At 47.3% G+C, this 15,376-nt stretch overlaps 1 protein-coding gene and 1 long non-coding RNA gene across 2 annotated transcripts in view; one reads left to right on the forward strand and one right to left on the reverse strand.

The window, feature by feature from the left end:
- Positions 1 to 2,320: 2,320 nt before the first annotated feature.
- LOC144101814 (globin-like) overlaps positions 2,321 to 15,376 on the reverse strand; it is a 103,242-nt gene continuing 90,186 nt past the window's right edge. Inside the window, exons 2-3 of the mRNA XM_077635032.1 lie at positions 6,441 to 6,666; positions 2,321 to 3,906 (exon numbers count right to left, since the gene is read on the reverse strand). Of these exons, the coding sequence (XP_077491158.1) occupies positions 3,763 to 3,906; positions 6,441 to 6,666 (370 nt within the window). The 3' untranslated portion in view covers positions 2,321 to 3,762. The remainder of the gene's footprint in view (positions 3,907 to 6,440; positions 6,667 to 15,376) is intronic.
- The window catches only part of LOC144101815 (uncharacterized), a 53,619-nt gene continuing 52,026 nt past the window's right edge, over positions 13,784 to 15,376 (forward strand). The window contains exon 1 of the long non-coding RNA XR_013308067.1: positions 13,784 to 14,021. This is a non-coding gene — a long non-coding RNA (uncharacterized LOC144101815). The remainder of the gene's footprint in view (positions 14,022 to 15,376) is intronic.

Raw genomic sequence — 15,376 nt, forward strand, 5'->3', positions numbered from 1 at the left:
CCATATATCCACGGGAAGAAGCTGGCCTGTCACTTTTTCCCAGCGATCGCTATGCAGCGAATACTTCTCAACTGTTTTCATATTTTTGCACAGTCTTGTTGGGCCGGCAAAGCCGTAAGCACTACGCGACCCTAATCGTGACGTCACAAACTCGAGATGGGCATGTGCAGCCGTAATTGGCAATATGACGCAGCCCTGCGGTGAGAAGGTGTACTACGATGGGATCCGTCGGTAGTTAGGATATAAACTGCAATTGAACGAAATAAAGTAACAATTTCGATTTGATCAGTTACATAGTACAGATAGCATTAAATTTCACATTCCTCACAGCTCCTGCTGCAACTCTGTGTGTGTCAGTTGCGTCATTTTCTTTATAATTGTCAGTCAAAGGTCACTTGAATTTCCCGACCAATCATTAATTGCCACACTGTCGGTAGGTTGCTCACAAACTAGTGGCCTGGTTGTCACCTGCCAAGGTGGGCAGGTTGTGATGACGTCGCAAGGTCACGTGACCTTCCTCTACCAATCAGGGTGACACATCAGGATATGTTGTGATGACGTCACACGGTCACGTGAACTCTTTCGACGAATCAGCGAATTTCGGGACATCGGACGGCGGATTTTGAGTGTGACGTCAATTCTAATGCTATCACATTAAAAAATAAAAATAAAACTTTAACTCACGGTCTGAGCGCTATTTCTACGCACTCCGAAATGTCGACACTGTTGGTGGAAATTCAGCGAATATTATAAAGTCCGCCGACGAGATTCACTGCACTCCGAAAGGTATTCCAGACGGACGACACGAAGAAAAGAACTCAGCTACTCTGGAAATAATTGAACACTTCGAACTTTAGTCTTGACAGGCAAACGGACGAAGCCGCGTACGATATACGTCTTCGTTGCACAGTACGTTACTTTGGGCAGATTTTGAATTATCTGGTTGCCCTTTTTTCTTTCTTTCTTAACACCGATTCCCGCCAGCTGCGCGAATTCACGCTTGAGGTATCGCGAAGCAAATTAGTTTTCCGTTAGCAGATCGCCTCCTTTGCATTTTTATTTTTCTATAACGTGATTAAGCCTGGACCGCAGGAGCGCCTGCGCGCGTTCGCAAAAAAAAAAAAGTTACGCTAGCGTAGTGGCAGCCGTCATCTGCTACATTTCTTCTGCTTCTTTCCGCGCCGTCTACACAGCGGCGCAGGCATCGAAGCGGAAACGGAAATCGCGAGAGGAACGGACAGTCATCGGCTTGACCAGAACTGCAGGACGTCTTGCTAGCCGGTCCAGAGTTTTTTTAAAACCGCGGAGGAGAGAAATCATAGTAGAGGTCCTCGCTATCCGAGCTGCACGCCAAAAAAATATGCCGGAAGTAACGTGCTTTCGCAGGGACCGCTGGGAATCTTTGGCCAACAGCACAGCCAATAGTAGCGTTGGGCGCAGCGGCGTCGTCTGCTGCATTATCTTTTGCGCATGCGCAAGTTGGTTGGCGGCAGGCAAGTAGCGAGGGGGAGCCCTCAAGTCCGACTTCAAATAATGTGACGTAACGTCCTCTCCAAACCTTTTTTCCCTTCCTCGATGTTCAAAACAAATTTAAATGCACGAAACTATATAAGGTCTGGATGGCGGAAGTATCAAAGGTACCGCGGAAAACCGCGATGAATATAAGGAGTAATGGACCGCCACGTCACGAGAAACACCGCGTAATCTTTTCTGTAGAGTCAAATTATCAGTTTAGTTTAAATCCTTACTGCTATGATCACAAAAACTACACTGCTATCAGAGTGCCATAAAATGTTAATCCGTGCTTTATTATTATTATTATTATGCTTTCTTTTTATTATTATTTCGGCTTTCCGATTGCCAAAAGTGGTCCTGAGCAAATAAATGATGCATGGAGCGTCATGTAATTACGTCTGCTCTGCAAAAGCACCAGGAACTTCGTTAAATATGTCATACTAAGCGTGTCCTCGCTCACAAGCAGCCAATCTTTTCACAAAAAAATGTTAAGCTTGCTTCTCTCACAGGGCTGCCCGCATTTACCGCTGGGAGGACCGTGTTGTTGACTCAATGCATACGGTTCAGATTCAGCAGTTTGGCGCATGCTCTAATAGCACCAAGTTCTGGCTTTTGCTGTAACGAAAGAGCATGATGTCACAACGCAAGAGTGGCTGCACAGTCTGGTGGGAGGAGCCCAAATAATAGATTACTTTTCAGCCCGGGAAAAAGAAATAAAGGTGAATTGCTGTGCAAACATTATCGGGAGCGCTGGCATTATCTGGATAGCCTGGCATCCAGCTCGAATAGCTCCATTTTGTTAAACAATCTCTTTCGACGCGTTGACCTGCGTGGGATATGTCAGGATACGAAGTACTGCTCTGGAGCAAAATGACAAGAGGGTTGCGCAAAGAGCTGACACCGTGACTCCACTGTCGGCGCTCCAAAGCATTTCGTAGTGAGCGATATGGAGCATGGACACTATAAGATATGTGTGTATGTAGCCCGACAATGGGGGCGCTAGAATTCGCATGTGGGTCTGTCCCGGAACGCAGCTGTCTTTCAAGTCGCTATGAACGGACGATTGAACCAAGCACGTCGACTGCGTGACGCATCAATATCGCCTGCAGTAAAAGAAGTAAAAGCGACAGGCCAGCTTTTGTGAAACAACAAACAAATCTGCTGAAACCGCAGTATTCGTTTTGTGTACAGTGTGCATGTGCGCTCTCATCCAAGAAAAATAAAAAGAAGCAGTAAAATCCTCGTAGCATCATTGAGATACCGGAAAACTAAGTATAGACCCAAGCAGGAAAGATCATTAACCCAATGTCGCAAATGTATGGGCAAATACAGGTCCTACAAAGGACCAACATTTGCCGATATGTTCACAATATTGGTAACGTATTGGAGAATACAGGCACTACATAAAGCCAGCATTTGCCGATATATTGCCAATATTGGCCGATATGCCCTGTGCTGCTAGGGAAGAATGACCCGTGTTGGCAGATTTTCGCTCACAGAAATGTGTTCCCCCACGTCGTTCTGCCATAACTGAAGTTTGAAAAGCGCGCGTCCAACCGGCAAGCGTAAGGAACTTCGCGAACACACTTTTTAGCCTGCACACAGTCTTTGCAGGAGCGCCAAAACCGGTTCCATCGCCACAGCGTTGCTAGACCACACGAGATGCATCGGAAATCCCTGCTATCTTCGGCCTCTCTGCCGTCGCATCTGACGCCAGTGTTTCGCGGGAATGAATTATCGTCTGCGAAACGCCACCTAGACACACTGTCTTTACGCAGGCGAACATACACATTTTGAGCCCCCACGTGAGCAGCCGTACGTTTGCCAACAACGCGGGTCACACATGCGCTGACGATGCAGGCCTGCAAACACTGATTCCACGGTGTACTTACAGCATGAAGCGACGTCTTTTCCTCTAATAAACACTCGCGAAACTTCAGCGCTCGCAAGCGTGAAAATGAACTTCATTATCGCTTGTGTTGCGACATCTTCGCGAACCGCCCAAGATGTACAAGCATCTCGCAACCAAACTCAAGAAGCATGTGCCGCTAACATTCGCATGGCCGCGCTCAAAGCGATGCAAGAACCACGTGGACATAGTCCGTCGACTGTCTCCTGCGAGGCCCGCAGCGAAGGCTGAGAAGCTCGGGCGTGCGTTTGCGCACCGCCACCCATAATAGAGTCTAGGTGGCGCTGTTGCTTTGCTGCTGCCGTCGCTCGAGCAGTGGCCGGACGTGGTGTGGAGTCCTAGTCTCGCCGGACCTCCTTGAAGACGTCCGCGACGACGTTGACCACGAGCTTCAGCGTCTTCTCCCAGGCGGCCGTGGCTGCAGGCGTCATCTTGCTTCCTAGCCGGTCTTTCAGGGTGTCCACGATCACGGCCATCGTATGCTGCGAAAGAACCGAGAGAAAGGGTAAGGTTGGTTAATTGCTCATACGAGGGGTTTATGTCCCTAACCTTAGCGCCGTAGCGTTGAGTTTTGGATTAATTTCGACCACCTGGGGCATTTTAGGACATGCATCGAACACTGCATAGGCTTTTCTGCACACCTCCCTTACCAGAATGCAGCCGTGCACCCGGGATTCGATACCGCGACTTCAGGCTCGGTATCCCAAAGACTCTGAGCTGTCAGGGCAAGTATATCTCGGGAGAAAGAGGATTAAGGGAAAGTAACCTCACAGGTCAGCGCAGAAACCGGATAAGATTTGATTTTAATGGCGCGAAGGGCAGCTTGGTCATAGAGCGCCATGGTTAAAGGAGGAAGGAGAATGGAAAAAACTGAGGCCAGCACTAAGGTCTAGTGAAGATGAGCACTTGCTCCGCCAAGGCCCGCTGATGGTCTGCCGAGCCCGAGTGAAGGCAAGCACTCCAGGAAGGAAGGGGAAGGTAAGGGAAACAAGGAGAGGTAATGGCGGGGTTACATGGGCTAAAGTGTTTTTTTGCTCTGCAGGAGGCCTGAGGTCAAAGACTCTTCATCCCAGAGGAGCTTTGTACCAGGCCAGGAGAAAGATCGTTCCCACTAGAAACCGGCGCGTAACCGGAGGCAATGGGGATCAGTGAAAGTCCACCGCCGAATGAGGCCAACGCTAATAGCAATGACACCTAGAGCGGACTTCATACTGCCTCGTTATTAACACCACGCCCAATCACAGTGACTCCAGAAACATGGACTCGGGGACTCTCCATGTTGTGCTTCCCGTCATGTCACCAAGACGGTGGACCACGCAATCGCTGTTAGCCCTACAGGTATACGCACGCGAGGAGCTGGCGTTGGTCGTTCGCTTGGCGCTTTTCGATAGCAGGCCTTTGGAGGATGACCTCGGCACGTGCACCCAGGCAGCACAAGTAATTGGCCCAACATTGGAACCGTATTGGCAAAGTTGGCCCTAAAAAGGACCAAGATGGGACCATCCTGTTGCAATATTGGGCCGATGACCTGTGCTGCTTGGTTGTGTGTAGATGTGAGGTGTTCCGACATCACGGTTTAGGGAACAACCGCGCTCAGTACAGCTAGGGTGCCTCTAAATATCGAAGTACCCTAAGTACGGCATGCGTGACACAGATGCCAGACTCTCGAAGGGATTGCTACGCCGGCTGAAGTAGCGAGCAAGCACAGCTTTTTTTCTGCAACGTGTGTTCACCAGCTAGACCAACTTGCAACTCTACTGCTGCATGAGCTCAACTAGCAGCTCACGCTAGCGCAGCAAAGCGCGCAGACTCAAACGGCAGCCTTTTAGCTCCGCCACTGCCATCGTATCACAGGAACACGAAAACTAGTTTTGCCGTGCAATAGGCTTCCCGCGCAAGTTCAAAAGAAAGGAAGCCCTCTAGCGTTAAGCTCGCGCGATCGCCGATTGGCTGCTGTCTCCCCGTTGACCTCCCACTATGTTCGCCCTGCCCACGAATACGTCAAAACGGCGTAGCACTAAAGCGAGCCAGTTCCAAAGCGAGCTTTCTCGGGATTTGGAGGCCTTATTCTATGAGGATTCATTTTCCATTTTGAATCTACTTGGTCCTCTGGCATTGGTAACTGTTTTCGGTGACGTTGGCGCGGCTTTCAAGCGTCAGTGGAAAGCGACCGAACGATTGGCCCGTTGGCGGCCGGACGTCGCCATTGGCCACGATATGGCGACGCCTGGTCGCCAACAGGCCAGTGGTGAGGTCACTTCCCACGTAGTCTTGAAAGCCGTGCCAACGTCATCGAAAAACAGTGACCAATGCCAGAGGACCAAGTATATCCAAAATGGAAATTGTATTTTTAGAAAATACGCAAAACGTCGCAAACAGCGCCTGACTGCCTCCATGGCCGCTGGCCAGCAATGGTCGGTAGGGCCACCACCGTGAAAAGCACGTAGGACTACTATGTAAAATCAAAAGTTCGCTACTCTTGTTTGAATAAGCACTGAAGTGTTGTTTTGTAAGCAAGAAAAGCACCAGGGGGCGCCGGTAATGTATAAAGTGGCAACTTCTAAAATTATACTGAGCCCGAATCTAAATTTAAGCCATACTGGGCGCAAGCGATCGTTTTACCGACTTTCGAAGCCGTGTAAATTTGTTCCCTCCTTGCTGCCGCCCAATCCGGCACCATAGTAAAGGCCATATAGTCTACGCGTTACCATGCACACGAGATGCCTGCAAAGCAACACAGGCAATCAGCCAAATATTGGAAATGACTGGTTTCTCCGGCCCTTTGTAGTACCATTATTTGCCAATATATTTCGAATATTGGATACAGTATCGAAGTGATTGGTATAACTCTGGCCATTTGTAGGACCATTATTTTCCAATATATTCACAATATTGGATACAATATTGGAAATGATTGGTCCCACAAAGGGCCAGTGTGAGACCAGTATTTGCCGATATGTTTCCAATATTGGGTCGATTAGCTGCGCTGCTTGGGGCGTGCAGTGTGCGCGCGCACCTCGAAGTTGGTGACGGTGACCGGCCGCCGGGAGTGGCTGATGGCGATCTTGCGCACCAGCTCCACCAGGCAGTCGGCGTCGTCCAGGGTGTCCACCAGCGACGTGATGGCGTACGCCACGGACATGGCGTGGGCGCCCAGCCGAGGGTTGGTGGACAGCGCCTCCGGCGGCACGTCCGCGAAACCCGAGAACAGCTTCTGGTACTCTGGGTGCCGCTGGAACAGCCTGCGCCAGAGGGAAGGAACCATGAGTCTCGTGTACGTCCGGAGTCTCAAGGCACACGCCTGTCATATTAAGGTTTAAGCCTTCCTTAGCTCATGTTGTAACGTGGACGGAAGTTGTAGATGCATGTCTGCGGACGGAAGTTATGATTGACAGTTCATACGGACAAGTTTATGGTAAATAAAACAAAAATGTAAAAGTTGATTCGATTTTTTTCTTTTATTTTCCATAAACTTGTCCGCACGAACTGTCAATCATAACTTCCGTCCGCAGACTTCCGTCTACAACTGTAAAATGTAAAAGTTGATTAGCGTCAGTGCACGTTAAAGATCTCCAGGTGGTCGAAATTATTCCGGAGCTCTCCACTACGGCACCGCTTTCTTCCTTTCTTCTTTCACTCCCTACTTTATCCCTTCGCTTACGGCGCGGTTCAGGTGTCCAACGATATATGAGACAGATACTGCGCCATTTCCTTTTCCCCAAAACCAATTATTATTATTAAAAGTTGATTAGGCAACAGTGCATAAGCAACACATACGTAATGAAATAAATGAACCAGGAATGAAAAACATGGAAAATAGAAATTGAAAAATAAAACCAAAAGATATAAAATAAAAAGCAATGAAAATAAATAAAATAAAATACATTAAAAATTGAGGGAGAAAGAGAGAGCAGGGAAATGCCTTCGCATTTCCGCTCTTAAGCAGACTTAAGCGCAATCCTGTACCTTTTTGCTAGCTTGGCAGGAATATCTGTGCACAGTACATACTGTCCAGCTGGCATTGCAACCATTAGTAGCACCACCACGACCGTTACATCAGAGTCGTATTTCAGTAAAGTTTTGCCCACTGCAGGACAAGGGCTTCACAGAAAGGCGCCACGAATGGCGAAGAAATTCACGTTGGTATTTAACGGTCAATCGAAACCAAATTCGAGTCAGAGCATCACTTGCCATTTCTTAACGAGCACAAAAAACAAGAGTGGGCCAGAAGACTACCTTCCCCAGTCACTGTCTGTCCTCAAGAGATGTAGTACCTATCCGACACAAGAGAGAGTGTTATCAAGGCACGGAGTATTGAATTATCATTGTGTTAACTCGTTCCTTGTTGTTTACTTTTATTTCTTGTTGATGTTATGTATCCTAACCTGTTACACCTTGGTCACTCATTTCGTGTTAGTATTGATTTGATATTTTCTGTTGATATTGCGTTCACATTTTACGTTGACATTGCACGTCCGTCTGCCGGCTTTGCGGGGCGAAGTCCCTCAAGCCACTGGAGTCTGACAGGCCCGTTTCATTGTACTGTACTTATTATACGCAATAAAATATTATAATAATAATAACATCCATTTATTGCTCATAGAAACAAAGAAAAATTACGGATGGCACTTAAGACTAGAATATGTAATGAATGTAATGTAATAATGTAATGAAATATGTAATATTACTATTACGGAGTCACAAAAAAGCCACAATTGTACCCAAAATACAACAAAATGTTTTGTAGCCTTCTCGTAACGACACATCTTTCTTCAGACACATCTTTCAGCGCTCGTGTTGTTAGGTCTTCCTTGTCCGTTGTCCTGAGTGCGCTTTATATATTTTTACAACATGCAATACCAACTAGGTCAAATGTCGATTCTGTTCCTTCAGTATTTTTCTGTCGTACGTTCCCGTGGTTCTGTCGCTACAACAACCGACAGCACTATACTACAGAAAATTATGTAGTTACTATAAAAGAAATTCAGTTGTTACAAGTTCATGGCCAAGTTCAACACGAAAATGTCTTGTGAAATAAACTTTTTTTTGTTGTTTCTCGACTGGGTATTAAATAAATCGCGGCCACAGACTCGCGCGCGCACACGCAAGCAAACATAATCGCGCGCAAACATAACACAAGCACAGACAAAAACGCGCACAAACATAGCACAGACAAAAACGCGCTCGCTCACACGCGCGCGCGCGCACACACACACACACACACACACACACACACACACACACACACACACACACACACACACACACACACACACACACACGCACACGCACACGCACACACACGCACACACACACACGCGCGCGCACACACACACACACACACACACACACACACACACACACACACACACACACACGCGCGCGCGCGCACACGCACACACACACGCACACACACACGCACGCACGCACGCACACGCGAGCGCGCACACACACGCACACACACACGTTTCCTTTCATTCACCTCCAAAGCGATACAGTTGTGAACAAAAAAAAATTTAACCCGCCGCGGTGGCTCAGTGGTTAGGGCGCTCGACTACTGATCCGGAGCTCCCGGGTTCGAACCCGACCGCGGCGGCTGCGTTTTTATGGAGGAAAAACGCTGAGGCGCCCGTGTGCTGTGCGATGTCAGTGCACGTTAAAGATCCCCAGGTGGTCGAAATTATTCCGGAGGCCTCCACTACGGTACCTATTCTTCCTTTCTTCTTTCACTCCCTCCTTTATCCCTTCCCTTACGGCGCGGTTCAGGTGTCCAACGATATATGAGACAGATACTGCGCCATTTCCTTTCCCCCAAAAAAACCAATTATTATTATAGTGCACAAAATCTGCAAACCTGTCGACAGACAGCCCCTTTCACGAGCCGTTCGCGCCGACCAACTGTAAGCTCTTGCTCCGCGGGGCCTCGGCAAACAGCGGTGGCTCTCATACAATTGACGCCAAAGCGTAAGGCGCCCCATAATTTTTTTGCTCGGCAATTATGTGCCGAGCATGAGTTGAAACGCGAACATACGTATTCAAACGCTTTGGGTGCCATCAACCCATTCCGCTACGCGGCATCGATGGACGAAAAGCTGTCTATTGTGCGTGAGGCGAGCATACTGCTCGAAAATACGGATTGCGTCAGTTCCCATCATTAGCCAGGTTGTATACAGAAGCGAGAAGGAAATGCGCAGGTCTTGTTCCTGCAAACTGGTACGCGTTTCAATTGCAGTACACCTTGCTTACAGTAATAAGCAAAAGCACGGCTTTATCAACTGTGCTATATCGGCCGCTTACAAGAGCTACGAGCGATGAATCCATAGGAGTAACGGTTGTTTCACTTTTGGAGACCTTTCTCGCTGCAAGCATCAAATATTGCAGTTTTTGGAGTAAGTCGATCATTCCGGTTCTAGCTTCGCGACATTGGCGGTCTGTAACTCGCGGCCTTCAGTAAAACGCAGTATACAACGTGTGCAAAGAACTGAAGCAACCAGGTCTTTTAGTTCATTTCTTGTGTTTTTCCTAAATGTAGTTGAAATGATGACTCACTCTCTCACAGGTCTTAATATTCTCTTTGCAAACAGAGCTGAACACTTTCCTTTGTTGGGAGTTTTGTACTGCGAGTCTTGCGTTTTGTAAGCTTGCTGATACTCTGGTATTTCTTATGTGCGTTGCGGCTGCATTTACGTAATATGATACATCCAAACAGTTTCTGAATGTTTAAGTTGTGCGACATCTTGTTGTTGCTTCTGTCGATGCTAACACTGCTGCTGTTTTTACTCTCGCCGCTGTTAGCCGTTATTGGTGCCATTTTTATTTGACGTTGCCGCAGTTGCTGTGTTGGACTCTAGAAAAGTTTTAGCTAAGTTTTAAGTACGTATCTTTGGGTCTCGGCCTCGAACCAGCTCGCGATAAACGAGAAAATAAGCGTTATTGATTCATTGATTAATTTTTTTTTGACAAACAACGCGCAAGTTTTGGAGGCAGCAACGTTCTGGCCATGACGAGCAGAAAAAAACTGCAATAAATTACGTTGCATAAACCAGGCTTGAACAGGTGATCAAAACAGCGCAGACATCTACGATCAATGTTGACACTGCTCCGAACTATACTAGGTTCGTCGATTTAAACAATAAATATGCTAACATGACGCCAGCGACTAAACTGTCGTAGAGGACCTGACCTAAGCTCTGCTTTTAAACTATGCCTTCGTTCTATACAAAAGCTTTGTCGGCGCTCGGTTGCCAGTTGCACTGAGGACAGTTTTTCCTGCGGAAATAAACGTTATAGATCAATGATACGAGTTCAGTTTGCCCCTGGAGAGTATCGACGAAAAGTAAGCAGACGATAGGATGCGGCTTGGCGTCTATAGAATTCATAGTTGTTAAATCACGATAGCAGAAGACAACTTTTGTCAGTAGGGTAACTGTTTCTTTTTCAGCAGACGACGCGACAAGCGAGGTGAGAAATCTTTTCAAGCGACTGACTCGTTGAGAAACGCGACGAAATCAGCAACGCATCCTCTCAGCAGCAACAAGGAACCCTTTTGCTCGAACACCGACACAGCGACATTCGGTCAAAGAGTTCGACTTAACCCCTACCGGCGCACTACTCCACTCGTCTAGTCCTTATAGAAACGGTCTATTGACTTTCTATAGAGCTCTTATAGAGTATTGCCTTCATATAGATATTTACTTTTGTCTATTGTCTTTAAACTGTCTATGTATAAAAGTCTACTGAAGTGTGTAGCAATAAATCTATAGATCGTCTACAGGATTTTATTGTCTATAAACTAGTCTATTCCGTTTGTGTATAGAAAGTCTATACACTTGACAAAAGTCTATGGACACTCGGTTCAAATAATTTTTTTTATAAGGCAGGGCATGCGCGCACACAGATAGCGGAGGTAAAAGCAGGACAATAAAAAGGCCTCCTGCCTTTGCTGACAGCGGATGGGATGATATACTGCCGCGACAAAGAAAAGTCCCTCAAGATGTCTAGAGACTCTTCAAAGAAACGGTGCTCAGTCACCTCAGTTCCATGTGGAGTTCACCCATGGAAAGCCATGTGTGACCAAGGGACTCAAAAGACCCCGGCCACATTACTACATCGCATTCACACAGGCTCTGCTCGTACCCTTGCGTGGATGTACAAGACGGGCCTGGCATCGTCTCCGCTATGTTCTTTATGTGGTGCGTGCGGGGATATCGAACATTATATTATGTACTGCCCAGAGTACAACCCGGAAAGGTATGTGATGTTCGCTTCCCTCAAGAAGACAGGAGTCCCTCACAGTTCCCTTCAGGACATTGTCTACCCGCGCGGAAAATAGTCGTGTAGAAAGGAGGCTGCACGCCTTCTTTTAAACTTATGCCAAGACACAGATTTGGACTCCAGATGGTGACAGCAGGGGTTGACTACTGACTGTTATGGGTGACCGCGTTTATAGCCATGTAAATCAGTCAGGTCTCGGGTATGTGCTTGCTTTGTGGACCATATTCAGCAACTAAACGTCGCCACGGTGGAGCAATTACCCTTATAAAAATGGTCTATAGACAGTCTATAGACTTCTGATTGACTCTATTGCCTTCCTATTGATATTTCTTTGTGTGTATTCATATTCTATAGACTGTCTATAGACAAATGTCTACCAAGAGTGTAGGATTTGTATTGCCTATAGACTATTCTTTGGTGTTTTTCTATAGAGAGTCTATGGACTTTATTGACAGAAGTCTATGGACAGCGTATAGACTGTCTAAATAAATTCTTGTATGGGTACCCGCAGAATGCGCAAGGCTATAGCCCCACCGGTAGCTTGCAACAACCTCAACCTGGATGAGAGAGGCAAAGAAGAAAAAAAAGCTCTGAACTTCACTCCTTCCAAGCAAGAATCTCAGGACAACAATCGCTGTCAGTGTGACATTTCAGTTCAGTAGCTGAAGCGAAAAAAGAAAACAACACCCACCCACACAGCTGCCTTTATTTCACAGTCCGCATATACACAAGACCAAGACGGCAATCTCCCTTACGGCGCGGTTCAGGTGTCCAACGATATATATGAGACAGATACTGGGCCATTTCCTTTCCCCAAAACGAATTATTATTATTATTATTATTATTATTATTATTATTATTATTATTATTATTATTATTATTATTATTATTATTATTATTATTATTATTATTATTATTATTATGCCAGACCTGTGCACCAAACTAAACTGACAGATAAAAAAAAACTGATATTCCAGTCCCCTGCATCCCATAATGGAGCACCTTTTTTGTTCTCAGCTTTGAAATAAACCGATTTGAATGGAGTTTCAGAGTTCCCCGGCTGGCAGTAAACTCGCAGTTAACGGTCCTGCACAGGCGTACAGAGTGGTGATGACGCTGCTGGAAAAGCTTACTCGAGCCCACAAATAATGCTCCAGCATGTCTATTTTCCTTCATCCCTTCCCTCACGGCGCAGTTCAGGTATCCAATGATATATGAGACAGATACTGCGCCATTTCCTTTCCCCCAAAAAACCAATTATTATTATTATTATTATTTTCCGCGGCTGCGCATCAGAAGTAACGAGTGCCGGCCGAGTGAAGTTCGAGGTCTGTGTTTAACTCCTGAGCACGTGACAAAAGCACACCTGTAGAAAGTCGGCGCACCATGCTAGTAGCTTCCGCTGAAGAGTTGTACAATACGTGCCACACAACCAGAGCCGACTTCGTTCCCAAAAGAAGAACGAAATGCAAATAAGTGAAGCACCGTCCCTTCAACACCACAGACAGCAGTTCGGACACATGACTTCGTTTTTGTGGGAGAGCCGCAACGGTTGCGCACGCTCAACTCGATTCACTGGGCACGGTACGCGGACAGTGACAACACAGATCCCAACATGCAAACGTGGACGCCCAACAAGCAAAGAGGGCATGCAGGCATGCGCACAACGTGAATCCGAGGCTAGATAGGAGATAAAGAGATTCGCGTTGCGAACACGAGGGGAGAGCCAGCAACACTCGCTCGCGTCAGCACACGTCGGGCAGCGACAATCGGGTTTCGTGGAATCCACTTCGCGTCGCCAGTGAGAGCCTAACGAAAGCCGACACCAACTCGGGTCGATGTGTACGCGCTGTGGGAAGAAAATAAAAATAAAATATTGGCGCGACGTTACTGCTGCCTCTTCGAACAAGGCTGCACACAGCCACGCATCGGCACACCCGGCATATATAAACGCGGCGACAGATGTCGACCGAGCATCTGTCGCGAATGGAGCTCTTCTTTGTGCAAAATGTCACCGCCCCCCTGCCGTCGCCGCAGCCGAGTGCGTTCGCGCAGACGACGCGAAGTGACGACGTCCTCAGAGCTCCGTGTTGCATACTCGGATGGGAGTGAGGAGCGCGGATGAATAATTCAAGGGTCTCGGAGGCGCCCACGAATATACAGGGCTGTGACGCGCGCAGTAGCTGCGAATGGAGGGACACGTGAGTGTGTTGGCTGGGAGTGATGATGGTCTGGCGAGAAGCTGCCGATCGGGACACAGAAGTACAGGCAAGACCTCTCGGTTTCTCGTTGTAATTCTTTCAGGGGCCCTGAATCACATTCGGTAAGTCATAAGAAAGATGATATTAGTAATAAAACACGATAAAGATGCGAGGAAGGGCTAAATGATGAAGAAAAACAGCTATTTTGTGATCCATTTACACGTGCCGAGTCGCTGAACAGGCGCGAAGTGCTCAAAACAATGTCTCCCTTTAACGAAACATTTGTTATGAGCCCTGAACGGGGAATTATGGAATACGCAGTCCGTATGATGCAGAAAATGTGCCGAAATCCGGACGCTTTAATTCCTTAATTGCGCTTTCCGTATAGTTCCCTTTTTCTATCAATATGGTTTCCGTATGATTATTGTATGACGTGCATGACGATGCGTAGACTCCTTACGCATTTCAACCTTTCCGTATTAGTTTTCCGCGCATAGATCGTTTCCCCCTCATATGTTCCATATATGTTCCATATGGTTTCCATAGGAGCTACACGAAATAAGCAGAATTATGGGAACTGTCACACGGAACACACAAGACAATCAAAGGAATTTTCAGTTTTTAGAAACGAAAATTTTCCGATAATATCAATCAAACGCGCGTTGGACACAGCCATGATGTCCTTTAACTCTTCACCTGGGAGACCGATTACTCGAGACCACGATAAGGAAGTATAATCGATTGTAACAAGGTCAGAAAAATATAGGGCTCGAGCAACCGTTTCCTCGCAGTTTGCCCCAATTTTTTCACTGGAACGGCTGACCCGGAGCAGTATAGGGATACATGTCCGTGGCGCGGGGCAACCCCCACGCTGTATCCTATCACATGGGAATACATACACAATGTAGCTTTCCGAGGTAACAAAGAGCCAAATGCGGAGCAGTGGGAGGACAGGCTAACCAGCAGCCAGCTCAGGGTCCAAAGAGACCTAATGAGCCACGCATGCCGGATGGCCAGGGACAGTGGCGCCTTGGACTAGGGGCGCCAACCACGCTCAGCCTGGAAGACATCGGCAATCTTCGGGCAAGCAGCAAGACTCCTTTATTAGAGCAATAAAGTTTATTCACTCACTCACTCACTCACTCACTGCAACGGCTGACGAGTGCACGGAACTGATTTTGTTTCAGTTCTCTAATTTTCCTAGCTGAATAGTGCAGCGGTTAAGGGATGCACCACTATATATACCCTGCAATGACAGGTGGGGCTTGTGTAACCCAAGTTGCACTTTCCGAGAAATCTTTCGCGACCAATCATTAATTCAACTACCACCTGCCACGGTGGTCAGATTGCTGTCAATCCAGTGGGCAGGTTGTGATGACGCCACAAGGTCACGCGACCTAAGTAGCCAACCTAGGTCGCTTCTCTGGGTCATTTTTCGAACACGGCGGACTGCGCGAGGCCGAGCACTACACTTGCA

Source organism: Amblyomma americanum, chromosome 8 (genome assembly GCF_052857255.1).
Source record: "Amblyomma americanum isolate KBUSLIRL-KWMA chromosome 8, ASM5285725v1, whole genome shotgun sequence".
NCBI classification, from domain to species: Eukaryota; Metazoa; Arthropoda; class Arachnida; order Ixodida; family Ixodidae; genus Amblyomma; species Amblyomma americanum.